This window comes from Lemur catta, chromosome 3, assembly GCF_020740605.2.
Source record: "Lemur catta isolate mLemCat1 chromosome 3, mLemCat1.pri, whole genome shotgun sequence".
Classification (NCBI taxonomy): domain Eukaryota; kingdom Metazoa; phylum Chordata; class Mammalia; order Primates; family Lemuridae; genus Lemur; species Lemur catta.
Genome location: NC_059130.1, coordinates 53,625,189 through 53,644,907, shown reverse-complemented (window position 1 = coordinate 53,644,907; position 19,719 = coordinate 53,625,189). Strand labels below are relative to the sequence as shown.

At 36.3% G+C, this 19,719-nt stretch overlaps 2 protein-coding genes across 2 annotated transcripts in view; one reads left to right on the top strand and one right to left on the bottom strand.

Moving 5' to 3' along the window:
* Positions 1 to 10,574, bottom strand: part of GLMN (glomulin, FKBP associated protein) — a 37,343-nt gene extending 26,769 nt beyond the window's left edge. Inside the window, exons 1-7 of the mRNA XM_045547536.1 lie at positions 10,516 to 10,574; positions 9,552 to 9,627; positions 9,021 to 9,146; positions 5,832 to 5,951; positions 4,555 to 4,663; positions 2,963 to 3,206; positions 1,282 to 1,384 (exon numbers count right to left, since the gene is read on the bottom strand). Of these exons, the coding sequence (XP_045403492.1) occupies positions 1,282 to 1,384; positions 2,963 to 3,206; positions 4,555 to 4,663; positions 5,832 to 5,951; positions 9,021 to 9,146; positions 9,552 to 9,590 (741 nt within the window). The 5' untranslated portion in view covers positions 9,591 to 9,627; positions 10,516 to 10,574. The remainder of the gene's footprint in view (positions 1 to 1,281; positions 1,385 to 2,962; positions 3,207 to 4,554; positions 4,664 to 5,831; positions 5,952 to 9,020; positions 9,147 to 9,551; positions 9,628 to 10,515) is intronic.
* Positions 10,575 to 10,628: 54 nt separating this feature from the next.
* The window catches only part of RPAP2 (RNA polymerase II associated protein 2), an 80,956-nt gene continuing 71,865 nt past the window's right edge, over positions 10,629 to 19,719 (top strand). Inside the window, exons 1-5 of the mRNA XM_045547535.1 lie at positions 10,629 to 10,743; positions 11,800 to 11,845; positions 16,553 to 16,667; positions 18,532 to 18,630; positions 18,829 to 18,894. Coding sequence (XP_045403491.1) covers positions 10,671 to 10,743; positions 11,800 to 11,845; positions 16,553 to 16,667; positions 18,532 to 18,630; positions 18,829 to 18,894 — 399 coding nt within the window. The 5' untranslated portion in view covers positions 10,629 to 10,670. The remainder of the gene's footprint in view (positions 10,744 to 11,799; positions 11,846 to 16,552; positions 16,668 to 18,531; positions 18,631 to 18,828; positions 18,895 to 19,719) is intronic.

The following is a 19,719-nucleotide window of genomic DNA, read 5'->3' as shown; positions in this document are numbered from 1 at the left end:
CTCTCACCTCCTATTTTTTTTTAGCTTACTCCTCCTAGTAACCTAACTCTTAACAATGTGTCATCCACAACAGGATCTACAACCTAGTGATCTCATCATCTTTTCACAATCTCTCACATTTAGTATGTCTTAACTTTCCTCCTTACCCAGCTTAAATTCCATGTCTACCATTAAAGTCACTCCCTTGCATACATGCAGAATCCTTTTGTAGAACTAACTTATCCAGTTCTCAAAACCCCAACCTACCAGCCTGAACAAGAGCAAGACCCCATCTCTACCAAAAATAGAAAAAATTAGCCAGGCGCAGTGGCATGAGCCTGCAGTCCCAGGTATTCGGGAGGCTGAGGCAGGAGGATCATTTGAGCCAAGGAATTTGAGGTTGTAGTGAGCTATGATGACACCACTGCACTCTACCCAGGGCGATGAAAAGAGACTCTGTCTCAAAAACAAAAACAAAAAAACCCAAACCTAATTAAATCTAACTTTCCTCCTACACTGCACCTGCACTGGTGCAGCTGAACATGGCTGAAGAAAACCACCCAGTCACACAGACTGCTCTCTTTTAAAATTCATGAGCATCATCTTCAAGTACATTTTTAATATTTCAGAATATTTCCCTAATACAGAATCCCAGCACATTTTAAAATTCTCTTTATGCATAAAGCCAAATGTTTTAAAAATAAAATTTACTTATTTATGGACCTATTTTTAAACTGTTTATCATGGGACTTAAAAATGAGGATTTTCTGGGCACCGAAATCCCACTTCTAGGAATTTTAAGGAAATGATTAAAGAAGAATGCAAAGATTTAGTTACAAGGATATTTATAATATCATAGTCTTAACAGTTAAAAAAAAGAGAAGTTGGAGTTGTTCTATAATAATGAAAAATTGGAAACAATCTAAATGTTGAACTATATGGCACAGGTTAAATACATTATGCTACATCCATACCATGGAATAACATTAAGCCAATGGAAAAATATTCATAATATACTGTTAAATAGACTACAAAAGAGTACATGTATAATCTTTGGAAAATTTATATGTATATATTTTCTTACTTACGAATATATGCACAGAAAAAAGTCTGGAAGACGTTAACAATATTTGTCTTTGGATAATGTTTTATTTTCTTTTTTGCTTATCTGTGTTCTACAAAAAATACATATTGCTCTTTTAATAAATGTATCAATTTACACACAATGTGCTATACATGAGAATATAGCAGGATAACATTTTAGATTATAGATTTATAGCAGATTAAATTGGCTATACTTACTATTATTTCAGATGCAAAATACCTTAAAGGATCATTTCCAGCTTCTTCAAATTGTTCAAGGAATTGTGCCATCATCAAAGGGCATTTCAAGCTTTTGAAACAACTAAGGCATAGGAAGTAAGTAATTATGAAATCAACACTTCCCAAGTATAAAATGCCTAGTTCTTCATATCTAGGTTAATTTTACTTGAAAACTAACATAAGCACTGCTGTTATTTGAATGTCTGAATATTTGAATATCTGTCCCCTCCAAAACACATGTTGAAATTTAACTGACACCGTAACAGTTTTAAGAGGTGGAACCTTTGAGAGGTGATTAGGTCAGGAGAGTTCTGCCTTCATGTGTGGGATTAACGCCATTATAAAAGGGCAAATTCAGCCCCCTTTTTCCTCTTTGCCTTTCCACCTTCTGCAGCAAGAAGGCCCTTGCCAAATGCTAGCACCTTGACCGCGTATTTCCCAGCCTCCAAAGCTGTGAACCAATGTATTTCTGTTCATTATAAATCACTCATCTCAGATAGGCATTATTATAGCAGCACAATCAGACTAAGACAAGCACCAATAACTCAATGGTCTATAAAACTGGTGATGTAACATCCTTCTTACTAGTAATGGGGAAAACATGAGAACACCCTGCTAGACTCAACATAGTAAGAATCACTTCTGTCTGGAACATTCCATTGGATTCTCCATGATGTAGTTTTCATTAGTTCAAGAAAAAAACCAGGACGATATAGTAATTTTTTCATAACACTATATTTACTTAGGAAACCAAACTTTATTCTATAACTAAGCCTTTCCTATTTCTTTAGTTAAAATTTCTTTTATGAAATAGCAGGTTTTATAAATGGTAAAAAATTTTAAAATGTTCTAACCTGATAAAATAAAAAGCTAACAATAGCTTTAGTATCCCCCATTAAAAAATTATTGGTCCATGTAATTCAATAATCTAGTCCAGTAGTATCCCATAAAGCCCCACATATAAAGATCTTTTAGTAGTCAAGTGAAAAAGTAGTAAGAAACAGGAAAAATTAATTTTAGTAATTTATCTTAACCAATATATCTTAAATATTATCATTTCAACATGTTATCCATATAAAACTTCTTGAGGTATTTCACTTTTTTTTAATTACAAGTCTTCAAAATCCAAGGGGTATTTTATACTTATAGCACATGTGAATTTAAATTGGCCATATGTCAAGTGCTTGACAGCCATATTGAACAGTGCATGTTTAGTCTACAGCACTCCTATTGTGAATGCTACTGGGTGGGTACTCTGCTATTGCTTTTGTGGTCAAGCTGGATCTTCAGTTGTCTGGTGGTCCTGCTACTACTTTCAAAGGGAGAGTAAAAACATAATTTCCCCACAGAAAGAGCAGATTCCTTGAGCTACATGTATCTATTTCCTCCACCTTCATTATTTACTTACTATGACGAATAAAGGCAATATATAGCAGAATATAAAGCAAATTAAATGAATGAATTTAGGTTTTCTAATTTTTAAAAATATCAATACCTCAATTAAATGCCTATATTAGCTGAACCCCATATTTTTCTAAAATTCAAACTATGAAACTAGACTTATATTTACATGGCAAGCAAAATAAGGCAAAGAAGCATAAAATAACTGAACTATCAACTACTTAAGTCCACTGTAAGACGTTCTTAAAAATATACTTACAATTTCAGTAATTCATCCTTTAACTTTTCATTTTCATCTTCCAGTGAGTTTTCTTTGTCATCAATGACTTCTTCCACAAAAGGTTTGGTGAACTCTATTAAGGCCTTGCAGCATTGACAAAGCCCATAGTCATCTGTTTGTATTTGTTCTTTTGAATATGGAACAGGAAGAAGAGATAGCTGACTCCAAAGGGTAGACAATGCTAGTCCAACTGAATATGCCTTGTTGTGAAGTTTCTGAATCACTAAAACAAAAATCAAGTTGTTACTTGAGGTAGCCTCATCAAGTATGCTAAACATGGGACAAGAAGTTCAGTAAATGTAGAATTATAAGGCACTTCCCTCCCTCATTTATACAGGGAGGGAAATCATCAGGATGACATACCATAGCTTAATTGCAGTGTTTTTTCCTTCTTAGATATGTACAAAATAATAGGGCATCTTACAACAGATGCTATAAAATACCATTTAGTTGTGTTTATAACAGGCTACATACTTAAGACAGAAACACATTCTTTCCATATTTTTTTGGCTGTTATAAGCACAAAATATGAAAGTGTCTTGTAAACTATAAAGCACTGTACAAATGGGAGGTAGGTAGTATTATTAGTTTTTTTTTTTCCTAGAAGACTGAATATTAACAAGTGGTACAAAGCTGGTGGGCATTCATATTTAAAACAAATTTTGCTGGGCACAGTGGCTCACAGCTATAATCCTAGCACATTGGGAGGCCAAGGCGGGAGGATTGTTTGAGGCCAGGGATTTGAGACCAGCCTAAACAACAAAGTGAAACCTGGTCTTTACAAGAAATTTTAAAAAGTTAGCCAGGCATGGTGGTGCATGCCTGTAATCCCAGCTGTTCAGGAGGCTGCGACAGGAGGACCACTTGAGCCCAGGAGTTTGAAGTTGCAGTGAGGTATGATGATGCCGCTGCACTCTAGCCTGGGCAACAGAGTGAGACCCTGTCTCAAAAACAAAACAAATTTACTCTAATTTCTGATTTTGGGTCCCTCTATCAGACTCCAAGATATAAGTACTTCCTAAAATGAAAAATAGCTTCTTCCCATGGACAAATACTGTCTCCCTTGGCTGCCAAGACCCATCACTTACCAATAGTTATTATACTTGTTTTCCAGTATTATTGCCAATACTTCATTTATGGAGCCTTGTCATTCCACACGTCATAGTTTCACTCTTCAGTAATACCTCTGCTAAGCCTAACCCAACCCCCCAATAAAGAGGCTAAGCAATGCCCTACCTGACACTCTTGTTTACCAAGATACAGGACTACCACTCGGAAAATTGTAGATTTAAGCTGAAGGTAGGAAGGTTAGGCAAAAAGCTATAGCTTACAACAAACATGAAAAATAGTATGACATTCAACAGAATATTTATTGGGTACCCACTCTATGCCAGGTACTATCATCTTTCTATGAGCAGTAGGATTCAAACCGGCATTGTTATTATTAGTTTAAGCAGAGTACTCACACACTAGCTGTAAATGTTATTTTGGTATAGTGTTGACATTTGAAGGAAACATTAAGGTACACATAGATAAAACAAGAAATACTTTGATATCAACATGTTCATTACCTGTTTGTAATGGCTGAAGTAAAAGAAGGATAATTTGGGAGATCTGTTTTCCAGAGGGCTCTTCAATCAGTTCAAGCAAACCCAACAATAATTCCTTTGGATTACATAACTATAAAAATATTCACAATTGAACCTGTTTAATACAAGTTGTATTTAAAGCCACATGATTACTATTTTTAAGAAGGCATATACTGAAAAAATATAATTATTTTTGCTTAACAGCAAAATGCCTCATACAATTATTAAAAAAAAATATGCACTAGCCAAACACAGAATCTGTGATGGTCAAATCACTGTAAAACTAAAAAGGAGCAAGTCAAAGGGTCTTTAAATGGGCAACTACATTTCAGAGACTTAAATTCTTGGCTAAAGGAAAAATTAGAGAAGTATGGAAAGGGAGATGCCTGATCACCAAACCTAAAGTTTCATCTGAGCAACACCTGTCTACTCTGAAGGCTGCCTTGATAGAACCCCAGGGCTTCTAGCAGGTGGGACCTTTCAAACTCATACTGTAAGGGTACTTAGACTACTCCAGAGTCTCTTATACTTCCTGAATAGATAAAACTTTGCATTGCTTTCTGACTGGCCATATTTTATCAACTAACTTGCCTATAAAAGCCTTCATAGTCAATAATTCATATCTGGTTGATGCCCTCTAGTTAAGAAAGTATATATTTGCATATATTTGCACTGATCCAAGTAGTTTCTTATAAAGTCCTTTTCCACAGAATTTTTCTTAGCCATCATCTACTGACTTTTAACTCCAATAACCTTTTACCAAAGGTCTCTTTCTTAGGTAGTCAGCCACAACAGATCTGTGTTTTACTCCTTATTCCTAATTCCATTGTGATCACTTCCATTCTAGGTTTCTCATTTTCTTTTAGGGAACATATCACAGAGTAAAGAGCAATGAGATTTTACTCTACTTCCAATGTCGCCAAAAGATCGGTGTGGCCTTGAATTACCTCTTTAAATCTTGAATTACACATCTATACAATAAGGCTACTTGTTAAAATACAACTTCCCAGGTCTCTCCCTGGAGATTCTGAATCACTGGGTCTGATATGAGGTTAGATAATTCTTATATCCACAAAATTTGGGAAATGCCGAAATGGAACTGCCCATCTAATCAATAAGATTAGGTCTTTTCTCCAAAGAATTCCCTTCTGCCTGTATTTCATAAACTAAAAGCTTTCTTACCAAACAGTAAACATTAAAGGGAATTATAAAATACTGCTGTTTGTTATGCCAAAGAAAACCCAGATTTTTTAACTTACCTGTACCAATAAATCAAGCATCAAAAAATAAACTTTTCTCTCATCACCTTCTTTATCATTCCTTAAAAGACATCGAACAACAGGACCAACAAGATTCCAGCCCATATTCTTGATGATGACCTAGAAAAACATTTTCAGAGTAAAGCAAACACTGCCACCTATAGGACTCCCACAATGTGCTTTCCTAACTTGGAGGTGCTTAGAATTTTCTCTGAAATAGGAAAGATGAGGTAAATGAGGCCTATGACATTTCACAGGGACTTCCTAGGGTTGGCTGCTAACAGATATCAACATTTTAAAATAGTTTTTAATACTTTCAATGATGAAAGGCAAAAGGGTCTTTACTCTTTATCAGGTAAGGTGATCTTTCCCAGAATTTAAATATTTCCTCTCTTTCCAACAACAGAGTTAATTTGCTTAATATTAGCAAGTACTTAACTTCCATAGAGAATTCTGCTCCCCTGATTCCTAAAGAAATCTAGCCAATGCTTATGCACTTTTAAAGTTCCTTGGAGACTCTCTAAATATATTATAACCATTGTAATTTTATTATAACCATTGTAATTTATATAAAAGGAGCAGATGCAACTTCATTAATTTTCTCTCCTACGTACAAGTTGCTTCTATTTTCAAAGATATTTCAGAATGCTTACCACACAAGTAAAAGTTTATCTTTATAATTAATAATTCACATTCACTATTAAAACCACAGATGTTTGAAATTATCAACAATATACTCCACTTCTCTGGCTTTGTACTTCAAATCATCAGTATTTACCAAGCATATGCTACATAATATTCTAGGTGCTAGAAATAAAGCAAGGAACACATCAGATCAATTCTCTATTCTCCTGGAGTTTACAATCTAGGCTCACTCTTAAAAAGCAGATCTAGGAAGACAAAATGACATATTTAATACCCCATCCTAACCCTAGTCTTATAAGATAATAAAGGTAGAGTACAATGTACTCTACAGATGCAGTCCCTCCCATCTGTAGGGGATACATTGCAAGACCCCCAGTGAGTGCCTGAAACCACAAATAGTAATGAACCCTATTTACATTATGCTTTTTTTTATAAACTCATATCTATGATAAAGTTTAATTTATAAATTAAAAGATTAACAATAACAAGTAAGAAAATAGAACAATTTTAACAATATACTGTAATAAAAGTTATGTGAATATGGTCTATCTCTCTCTCACAAAGCAGAATAATAAATCTTAATCAATCTTGACAGTGTCACCTGGCAAGAAAATTAAATTGTAGTCGTTTTAAACATTGTCTTACCTATATCTGAACCTTTACATTTACCCAACCACATGTTATAAAGGTGATTCGCAAGCTATTAAGACTAAGCCTCACTATGCTTAAATCTATCTCATTAGCTACTTAGAAGCATGCTAAAAATAAAACATTCAGGTATGGAATCCCTGAAGAACAATCTGGATATACTTCCCTCCTCCTTCAGCCTCACTGATACAGTGCTGACCCTCATCTCCTTGGCAGGCCTCTTCCTCTCTGTCTGTCCCTTAAATTTCTCAAGAGTGGATCCTGGGCCTCTTCTCTTCTCCCCCTTTTATGTGAACCCAAGCAAATTCTTTTTTTCCCCTCAACGCTTCAATTACCTAATCTTTAATAGTCGTGCACAAATCTGCACCTTAATTTCCTACATCTCCGTGGAGCTAAAAACCTTACTTTCCAATTGCCTACAGCATCTTAAACTCAAAATTGCTAATGGACAACTCGCTTGTCTTTCTTTAGTAAACTTTCTCTCTACTTAGGTTGCCTTTTTCTGTTCAGATATCATATATTATTCTTTCAGAGGCTAGATAGAAACCCAGTCATCTTTGACACTTCACCCTCTCTAACTCACTCAATCAGTCCCCTCTATTCCACCCTATAACCTCCTTGCAAGTGCTACACATGCTAACCAAAGGTAGAGCAGAGTGGTTAAGAGCTCTGAAACCAGGCTACACAGGTCTGAATCCTGAATGTCATATAAAAGCCAAGTTAATTTGGGGCAAGTTTTTAACCTTTCAGTGATTGTTTCCTTATCTATAAAATGAATTTAATAGTAGTACCTATCTAATGGGATTCTAGCAAGGCTAAATAATAGACGTAAAGCACTGAAAACAGCATCTGGCATATAGTAAACACTCAAAAAGTATTAGTTATTATTAATTTTATTATTATTACCTAAAAGATAAGTATTCTCAAAGGTTACCCTCTGAGAATGCAATTGGAAAAAATCAAGAAGAGTTAAAAAAAAAAAAAACATGAAATTTACTGTAGTTTGGGCTACAAAGTTATGAAAAACACATATCAAAAACAAAATTAAATATTCTAACTTTTCTAATAAAACATAAAAAGGGATAAGCCATTTGAACTACTAAGAGATTCTATAACAATGTATGATTAGAAAGTTTTAGGAATCCCTCAAATGTAATCAAGGTGCCATGGATAGAAAAAGAGGCCAGCATAACTATATTGTGATAACAACAGAGAAAATGTCTACATAAATAAATATCACTATAAATGAAAAAAGAGCATGATCCTAGAAAGAAAATGGTCTTCTTTATACTCATAAGAAGGGTAGTCCAAAAACAAAATCTGGCAACACTGTGTCCCTGGAATAAGATGTTCCTGATCCACAAACAAGATCCTTTCCCATTGTGGAGAATGATTACTCAGACTATTACAAGTGGATTATAATGATTAGTAAGAACATCCAGTTCTCCCCATTCTGATTTTATGCACAAAAAATATTGTACTTAAAATTTGGTTTTCCATACACATTTGGCTGCTAAAGGAGAACAGGCTAATCACCAAAAATGATTATCTAGCCTGCCTGATGTTAATACTTATATTTCACAAAGTAAATTAGCGACTCAAATGCCACTTTGTGATCCCCTAAACCAGAAGTAATCCTGTTCCTTCTAAAGCCCTTTACTTCAACTACAGCAGTTCTTTCATTTATTCTGCCTCCTTATCGTTAGTTGTTTACATGTTTATCTCTTTCACCAGAATATAAGCACCTTCAAGTACATGAATATTCCTAATTCCTTTTTTGTTTTCCACAGTTTCCTACTGTGAAAATTCAAGTTAATTCTTAAATGTTTGATAAATGAACTGATGAATAATAGCATTATGTGATTGTTCTCTTCCCAAGACTAAAAAAGTACTTACCTTATTCTTCTCATTTTGAATAACTTCTAATAGCCGGTCTATGTGCCCTTCTTCTATGCATCTTTGGCCAGCTAACTGAAATAGGCCAAAATCTTCTTCTTTAAAGTCTTGCTCTCCTAAGATTTGCTGGAAAAAACAAAACAAACATGTATGCAAATAAAAATTCAATACAATAACTTCTTGATTTTATATCTCTGAAAAAAGGAAATCTGTTTAAATTCTAGATAAATTACACATAAATACAGGTATGAAAATTAAGATTAAAGTATTAATAAATACTTTAATGAATGATCCTGAAATCCAAAGTACCAAAGAAATCTACAAAAAACATCAGTATTAAAATTAAAAAGGTTAGACAAGTATGTCACCAGGCAAAATAATCCAATCTGCCTTCCTGCCCTCATGGTATTTACAAATCAAAAAAAGCAGGGATTAAAAAAGAATGAGTGACCACAAACATAATTAAAAATAATCTGTGCCTGGCCCATATTTTGAAAGGTATTTGATTTTACAGAAACAAAAATTACTTACACATCTCTTTATTATGGATTGAAGCTCCTCCACAGCCATTCCTAGTTGTTCTTCTTAGTTTTGATGCTGAAACATACTAACATAAAACACTGTTAACTGGGGTGCTACACTTAAGCATTCATAAATTATGTTTCATTCTGATAGATTATTAGTAAACACAATAAAGAAAGTATAGTTTTAAAACTGAAATGCTATTACTGAACGTATGTCAAGCTAAAAAAGTTTTTTTTAAAAAAATGCCCCTATTGTATTTTCCAGCCCCCATTTCATCTTTTAAGTTTTCTAGGAGCATAGTTTTGAAAAATACCCTAAAGGTAGGGTGTGGGGCGAGGGGGTGGGGGTGGAACCCTCTAGTGCCCTCCCAAGGGGCAAGGCAAATAGGAACTAAACAGCTTTAAAAAGACAAAGTATTTCTTTCCTGAAAAAATTTTCTAAAAAGTGGACTTGAAATCAAAATTCTAATCATTAGGGGATTTTTTATTTTTTAATGTCCCACTTAACAAAAATTAGGTTGCAAAACAAAACTAAGTCATCCAAAGGAGGTGAAGACTCAGATGCCCTCCACCTTATTTCTCTCTAGGCGTTGCAATCCCCAAAGGAATCAATCAAGTCAGCGACTGTATCACACGCAGACAAGGCAATCCGCGGCCCTCCGGGGGAGGGCGCCAACCCGCACCTGCAGACCAGCTTTATTCCCCTCCGGAAGGCTCGGCCCCAGGCCCCCAGCGGGTACACGGGGCAGCCAGGTCCTCCAGGCAGCACGTTCGAGGGGGGATAACACCCCAGCGCGCGTGCGGACGGCATCCAGGGAGCCATTTCTCCCGATTCCTGCTCGCCTAGGCGTTTGGGCCCCACCACTCGGCGGGGCCTGGTCTGCCTGTGGCACCGAGTCCTCCACGGCCCCGGCCAACCGCGCCCCGCAGCCGCCCCAGACCTCTCCGCTACCCCCGACTAGCCCGCTTACCAGCCAGACCCGGAGCCTCCTCGGCCGCCACCGCCTCCGGCCGCGCAGGCCGCTCTCCCGGCCCCGCCCACGGCCCGCCCCGCGCTGCGCGTGGGGAGGCGGAGCTTCCGGGAGAGACGCCGGGGCGGGGCTCAGCGCCCTGTCGGCGGGTCCCCATGGCTGACCGGGCCGTGCCGCGTTCTGTCGGCCCCAGGGCTGGTGCTCACCGCTCCTCCCGAAACGCCGCAGGTAGGAAAAGGGCTTTTTCCACTTTGGGACCCTGAGGACTGGGCCCAGACCAAGGCGCGCAGGGCGCTCCCGATAAGCCGCCCCACGAGAGGGGACCTCGAGTAGAGAAGGCCAAGAAAGTGCTTCCCCACCGCCGTCCTCGCACCTTCTGGGAAAGATCTCCCGGCTCGACCCTGTCCCTTTGCACAGATGTTACAAGATTTTCCCCAGACTCTGAGAGAAAGGGCAGAGGAGATGCTATGTGCCCAGAGCTGGGGTCCCAGGCTGGGCCAGGGACCGGTGCAGCGTCAGCAGGGTGTGTGCAGTTGGCCTTGAACCTAGAGCCGGTCCTCCTTCCAGACTGCTTTGGTGCGGGTTTTCCGAGGCCTGGGACGCCCCTCTTCCCTCGGGAGCGAATATTTGGGGAATGGAGAGAGACTTCTAAAAGTATGCAGGTCTCAGATTTTCAGGAGTGCTTAATTAACTAAGCAACTGTGATAGGATGAGAAAATTCAATCCCAAAAGAGATACATTTTAACCAAGAAAATTTAGCGTAATCAATTAACAAAAACAAATTTAATTCCCTTACTGTTTCTTTTTAATTTACATACAGGATTGGAAATAAATGTGTAGAAAAGAAGAAACGATGGTGTACAGTTTGTTATTTGGGCAGGAATCCAACCTGTACCTAGTGTGTGTGTGTAGACTTGACCTACTATGGTCATAAATGGCCTAAGGGGGGGGGGGGCTTCTGAGAAATGCTTCGTTAGATGATTTCATCGTTGTGTGAATATCACAGTATGTACTTACACAAACCTAGATGGTGTAGCCTGCTACACACTTAGGCTATATGGCATAGCCTATTGCTTCTAGGCTAGAAACTTGTACAGCATGTTACTGCACTGAATACTGTAGGCAATTGGAACACAATGGTATTTGTGTTTCTAAACATATCAAAACATAGAAAAGGTACAGTAAAAATACAGTATTATAATCTTACAGGACCACCTATGTCTAGTCCATGGCTTACGAAGATGTGATTATGTGGCACATGACTGTATTTTTTTTTAATTGTAGGTACTAAACAGGCAAGTGCTTTGAAACAAGAAGATGCTTCTAAAAGGTATGAAAACTACTTGAACAACTGCATTCATTTCTCTATCACATATTATTTGAACCAATTTTAAAACAATCATGGTTACTTTTTTTAGAGAAAAATTATGAGAAGAAAAGGGAAGATCTGGGAAGCACCACTATAAATTCTGACATAGACTGTTACACCCTTCTACTCCAGGCTTTAAGAAAACCAAACCAGACAGTCTTACACTAACTGCTAGTGGAGGTTATGAGTATGGCTAGAAAGGTGTCTGTGGGTACAAACATTCCCAAAATAACAAGGTACTCCTTTTTCACCTCTTGAGGTATATTCTCCTTTTATTTTCTCTCTGGACAATGCCAAAGACTCACGGTCCAAGTTTCTCTTTATTATTCCAAGAAACCTTTTCTGTTCTTTGTTACATTAAGTCTAAATTTTTATCAAGAAGCTGTCCTGAGCCAGGCAAGCTGGATGACGCCTGTCATCCCAGCACTTTGGGAGACTGAAGTAGGAGGATTTGCTTGAGGCCGAGAGTTCAAGACCAGTCTGGGCAACGTAGTGAAACTCTGTCTCTACAAAACATTAAAAAATTAGCCAGGCATGATGGCACACACCTTTAGTCCCAGCTGCTGGGGAGGCTGAAATGGGAGGATTGCTTGAACCCAGGTGTTCAAGGTTGCAGTGAGCTGTGATGGTGCACTGCACTCCAGCCTGAGCAACAAGATACTATCTCATGTCAAAAAAGTTTTCTAGAATAGGAGTCGTCTATGAAGGGGATTAAAAAATATAGCTATGATTTTTCACTTTGTCAGGACTCACTCATCTTTTATTGGTCTTGGTCTTAGTTTACTCATTCTTTTAAAAATTATTTACTGAGTATAACATAATCTAGGCCTGTGTTAGGCCTTGAGGATATGGTGTTAAACAGAATCAACACAGTTCTTAGCTGGTATAAGAGAAATAATAAATAATGAATACAAATAAATATGTAATTACAAATTGTGTTAGCTGCTATGAAGGAAAAGACTATGATGTTAGGAGGAACTAATAATAGAAATCCAGTTTAGTTTCAGGGGTGGCAGGGAGATTGGCTATGGGTTTTCAGGGAAGGACTTCTCTGAGGAAGTAATAAGGTAAGACCTAAAGGCTAAGTAGGTGTTAAGCAAAGAGTAGTGAGGAGAGACCTCCAGCCAGAAGTTACAGTATGTGTAAAGACCCTGAAACAAGAAAGAGCTGGGCCAGTTCAAAAAAAGGAGAGATGCCTAGGGTGGTGTGCAGCATTCTGAGCAAAGGAAGAAAAGGTTAGAGAGAGGGGCAGAATTCTGTTTATGTAGTACCTAGTAGGCCATGGTGAGAAATTTAGATTTTTTAAGTGCAAATAGGAAAACTTGAAGTAATGGAGTGATGAGATTTAAGTTTTAAAACACTAGAAATGGTGATCATCTAGGAATGGAGAAACTGAATGGATCTGAGATATGTTTTAGAGAATGTTTCCCTGTGGAGCAACATGATTATACTGACTTGGCTTTCAGAAATATTGCAAGAATAAGGTTTAGTTAATACTGATTATGGTAATTTACAACTCTCCTCAACATGCATCTGACCACAAACCTGTAGAGATTATATTTCCTACAATTTGAGGAATGTAGATAAGCTGAAATTTATTTTGAGCAGATCACCCAGGATGGTGAAATAATTAAAAATTCATAGGGACCTATGTGATTCTTCCTGATAAAAAGGAAAAAACAAAATCCATGAGGAGGCAGGCATGCACCCATCTGTAGTCCCAGCCACTGGGGAGGCTGAGATGGAAGGATAGTTTGAGCCCAGGAATTCAAGGCCACCTGGGCAACATAACAGGACCCAATTTCAAAAAAAAAAAGAAAAATCTATCGGGGTAACCAGTTGTTGAGGTAATGACTCACCCTCTATAAATTCATTCTAAATGAAAAAAACTGAAAAATACTTCTATATTCAATCCAGCTGAATACTTTTAAGACAGGCCAGGCACAGTGGCTCACACCTGTAATTCCAACACTGTGGGAGACTGAGGTGGGAGGATTGTTTGAGCCCAGGAATTTGAGACAGCCTGGGCAACATAGCGAGAACCTGTCTCTACCAAAAATAAAGAAAAATAAGCCAGGTGTGGTGGTGTGCACCTGTAGTCCCAGCTACTCAGGAGGCTGAGGTGGGAGGATTGTTTGAGCCCAAAAGGTCAAGGTTACAGCGAGCTATGATTGTGCCACTGTACTCCAGCCTGGGTGACAGAGCGAGACCCTGTCTCTTAAAAAAAAAAAAAAAAAAACACAAACATTGAAGAGATTTGCAAAAATATAAAATAATTCCACTCTTCTCACTAATTTTTTGATTTAAAAATGTTACTAACGTAATTGGTTAATTATTAAGTGAATTAATAAATGCTTTAAAATTTTCTCACTTTTAATCGTATTTTGATAAATATTGACAGATATAATCCACATAAGTAAAATCTCTCATTTTAAGAGTATAAAGGAATCCTGAGATGAAAAAGTTTGAGAACTGCTCTTGTATACCACATTGCCTATCATCATTTGGGACAGAGGGCAACAATGAGACAGTGCTGTCCATGGGAAGCGGCTGTAGGTATTTATCAATTAAAGTGAGTCTGGCTGTTACTGCAGGTTGAGGCAGTTGATGTCTTGAGTCAGCAATTCCTTAATGCAGGTTATGTACTGATCATAGTTTTTACTGGTAGGCAGCAACATGAGAAAAATAAAATGAATTTTTCATGAAGCTAAATGTATACAATATAAACAACTACCATTTAATCTGTGTTCATATCTTTTATACTTCTTTGGTATAAAAATGGCCTTTATGAAATGGGAGAATAGGTGTTACTTGCAAAATTCATTGTTTGCCCTAAATGGCAAAATTAATTGTTGGCAAAACTTTGTCAGTCCTCCGTATCAGTTTTTGTAAAACATACTGCTCCAGGCAAGGAATTAGAATCTAAAGTTTTAGAAGTCAATAGGAAGAAAAGGTTAGCAAATTCTAGGTGCAAATATGAGAGCTAAGGTCCAGGAGGCTAGCGCAGGTAATTCTGGCAAGCAAGTGGAAACCAGTGCAGGAAAGAAGTAAATAAGTCACCAAGAGAGTTGATAATCTTTAGTCTTAAGTCAGTGATTCTCAACCCCATTGAACAGTAAGATTATCTTGGCGCTTTTAAAAAAATACTTTGGTATTTCCAGTGTATTTTCTTAGGGCACATCTTCAGACATTCTCAATTAATTAGCCTGTAATGGGACTGGGACCTAGGCATAGAACCTTTGTTTGTTTGTTTGTTTTTAATCTCAGGTGATCCCAATCTGCAACTGGATTGAGAATCACTGTCCAGTGAGCTGTTGTTTGATCAGATGACCTCTGCTTTTATGTTCCATAATGTGTAAGGGCCAGCAAAGGCTGACAAGAGTCCCATTGATGACAAGGAGAGGCCATCCTAGGAAGATTTTTATTTTTCTAAACCACACAATCATATCAATATAGTTATTTAACCAGAATTCACAACAAAATTAAACACTTCTTTACAAGTGTGACTCTGTCCTGTCAAACTGGGCCATCAGTTAACTTTTGGGACTTGACACAAATTTTTACTTACAAGAACAGCCAAAGTCATCTTTTTTCCTCTCGATTCTATACTGTTTTCTGGCTCCTTATCAAAGGAAAAGCCTCCCTTTTTAGGTATACCTGGGCATGATAGAGTATAAATTCTAACTGGCCAAAAAATTCCACTTCATTTTCTTTTCTATACGAATCTCTAAGTGCTTCCTTGTTCTCTGAGCCCTGGAAATAATCATGTTTTGACGGATTTCTATGTATACAGTGAAACAAATTGCAGTCTTTCCATTTTGAAAAGTATTGGATCAAAAGTAACAGCATTAGGGCCATATAGAGAAATTATACTTAACATGCCCTGTAGGTTTTCCAAATTTTCCTTTTACCCCTACCTCACACATTCACTGCTGTCTTTCTCCCCTTCCTATTCTACTTGAAATTTTTACCCCTTTTGGGAAAAAAGTGGTATCTACTGAACAGTCACTGTTGCCAGGCACTGGGTTAAGAACTTTGCATGAATTACTTCATTTAATATTCACAATAATCTTTGAAGAGAAATCCTTTTTATTATCATCATTTTGCAGTTAAAAATATGGGGGGCCCAGAGAAGTTGAGTTGGTGGTCTAAGGTCACATTGCTAAGAATAATTTAAGCCTAGACAGTTTAACACTAGATGTGATGCTTATTAATCCTAAAGTAACTGAATTCTCAGTAGAGCCCCTCTTAGTTCCCCTGCGCCTAAACTCTCTCCTATCTGGCCCATTCTCCAAACTTTTCAAGCTACCATTCTAACAGAAGAGTAATAATTAAAAAATTGTTAGGTCTGGAGCTGAGAGGGGGACACACAAAGCGTCATGTGTAGCAAAATGCTGTTTATTTTGAATATCTGGGTGCAGATGGGTGGAGGCTGAAAAAGGCATCCAGGAGAGAAAAGGGAAGAGCCTTGGGTTTTAGAGGGTTTTTCTGGGAGGAGTAAATAAATTCTTTTCAAAAAAAAAATAATAATAATAATAATAGCATTAAAAAATATAAATTTAATTTAAGTAGCGAAATAATGGCTTAAATTTATGTTGTATTTTAAAACATGGAGTATTTGCCATGATGAAGCGTGTAATTAGATTAACTTTCTCGTTCAAATTCTAGGAAAGCAGAACTAGAAGCAGCTGTGAGAAAGAAGATTGAGTTTGAGAGAAAAGCTCTACATATTATTGAACAGCTTTTAGAGGAGAATATTACAGAAGACTTCCTAATGGAGTGTGTATGTATTGACAAATTATTAGTTTTATAGTATAACATCTTTTAATGTGTATAACATGAAATTTATTTGCATTATTAAAATCTTTGAATCTGTTCTCAGTCATTAGATGCAGGTAAAATGCTATATAGTTTGCACATTTAAAAATAATCAACTATCATGCATCCCTTGTATAATGACCTTAAAATGCACTAATGAAAAAATGTAAGTACACAGCAAGGTGACTATAATTAATAATAATGTATATTTCAAAATTATTAAAAGAGTTCACTTTAAATATTCTCACCACAAAGAAATGAAGTACGTGAAGCAATGGATATGTTAATTAGCCTGATTTGCCCATTCCACAATATATGCATGTATCAAAATGTCACATACCCCACAAATACATATAATTATTATCAATCAAAAATAAAAAGGAAAAAGAAAAATAAGTATATTTGACCCCTTAGTTGTAGATCTACTAATATCATTTGATTTTCCTCAGTTTGCACTAGTGATCAGTGTCAGTTTTCTATATTCCGTGTTATGCTATTTAAAGTAACAGAAGATTATTGTTTTTGTTAGTGTTAATTCCATTAATTTTGACATTTTAAAAACTGGAAATACACCTGTAATCCTAGCACTCTGGGAGGCCGAGGCAGGAGGATTGTTTGAGCTCAGGAGTTCGAGACCAGTTTGAGCAAGAGTGAGACCCCATCTCTACTAAAAATAGAAAAAATTAGCTGGGCATCGTGGCACACGCTTGTAGTCCTGGCTACTGAGGAGAATGAGGCAGTAGGATTGCTTGGGCCCAGGAGTTTAAGGTTGCTATGAGCTAGGCTGATGCCATGGCATTGTAGCCCAGGCAACAGAGCGAGACTCTGTCTCAAAAAAAAAAACCTGAAATATAGATCATGTATGATTTAACATAAAACGAGGATTATAATCTATATTACATTTTTTATATTTTTAAACAGCTTTATTGCATTAAAATTTTGGAAATTTCTTTTATATCCTCATAATCCTTAGGAGAATAAATTAAGACTCAGACCTTCTATTGCAAAAATAATTCTTAATGTGGTTCAGAGATTTTTCTAAACAGGAATATGAACGTGATAGTATTTAAAATGATATAGGGAAATGCATTAGAATCTACATTTATGATGACACCAAAGAAGACAAAAACCAAATACACATATGCTTCATTTGAAACAAAAAACGTGTATCACTCTCAATAAAAAGTGTTTTAGTCCTATGAAAACAGAAAAACTTGTTCAAAAAGATCTCAAAGTTTAAAACAAGAATTGAGATTGTTTGAATATAAAGATATCAAAGGAAAATATTTGGTGTTATCTTGTCACCATCTCCTCACCTGTACTCATTCTGTACAATTTTTTCAGAAGTAGGAAGATTTTGCCCTTAGGAGTCACAATGACACCTTGCAAATACTTTGTTTTTAAAGATTGTGCTTTTAAAAAATAGGTAAAATTACATTACTTTATGTGGTTTAGTTTTTTCAATAATAACTTTTTTAAAAATAAAAGATAGTATCATCATTTAGCTTTGCTATAGCAATAGTAACACTTCTCCTCCTGTCTTAGAATTATTTTATAAACTATATAATCTACAAAGATACATAGTCTACTCTGGCAGAAGTTCTTGTTTTGTTTTTAGTAATAACTAACACCTTTTGAATGCTTACTATATGTTGAGCACTTCTTTAAGTGCTTTTCCTTTATTTTGTCCTCCAATTCTGACTTCAAACTTATGCAGTGGGTGCTATTGTTAACCTTGTGTTTTTAGATGAGAGAGATGAGGAGTAGAGAGCTGATAAATGAACTTTTCCATTAATCTGGGTGGAAATGCCCCTCTCATTTCATTATAGGGGAAGTTCATCTCACCTGCTCACTACAGAGATGTCGTGGATGAACGTTCTATTGTCAAACTCTGTGGTTATCCTTTATGTCAGAAGAGGCTGGGAATTGTAAGTAACTCCTTTTTTAAAAAAATATATAGGTGTTTATTTTATTTGGCAAAATACTTTGTAGTAAGATAACAAATGAAACCGAGGTCATTAACTAATGATGTGGGTTGGCCAAAGTTATGATGTAAATGACTTAATGTCATAAAGTTCATGTTTATTTCTTGGATTCTTTAGTAAACTGTACTTTCTTTTCTTTAGGTACCAAAACAAAAATATAAAATTTCTACCAAAACCAATAAAGTCTATGATATTACTGAAAGAAAGGTAAGTTTAAAAGCTATTTTCAATGTGGCAGTAAATTTTTAATGATACTACATAGGATTCTAAAAATAACTGTTTAAAATCTTACCTGTTAGAAAGAAAATAGCCATGTTAAAAGTTTGGGAGTTTTTTGGTAAATATTTCAATCACCATGTTAAAAAGTTCTTCGCTTAAGCTTTAGTTAAGACTTGAACATTGAAAAATTAAAAATGCATATTAGCACAAATCTAGGCAAGTAAATCATGGAACAGAATAGAGAGCCAGTAACAGACTCACCACATATGTGGACACTTGATAAATGACAATGGGAGTATTGTAGATAAGTGGAGAAAGGATGGAATTTTCAATCAATTTTACTGGCACAGTTATTTATCCAGATGGGAAAAAAATGAATATTGACCCCTATCTCAGTCTGCATACAAAGGTCGATTTTAGGTAGTTTAAATTCCTAAATGTAAAAGATAAACTTTTTTGAAGACAATATGGGAGAATATAAACTTGGGGTAGAGAGACTTCCTTAAATAAGATAGAAAAGTATAGCCTACAGAGGAAAAACTGATAAATATTTCTACATTAAAATGTAAAACTTTTGTTCAGAAGTTTCTAAAAAAGAGTGAAAAGATAAACCACAAATCATAAGAAGTTATATTCTCCACATGTAACTGACCACAGATTCATGTCTAGAATATATAAGCTATAAGAAAAACACAAACAGAAAAATTTTATACAAGGAATTTGAATGGCTAATAAACATATGAAAAAATAATGTAATCAGGTAAGTAGCAAATAAAAGCACAATTGAATTACATTTTCACAGCCCCCAAAGTA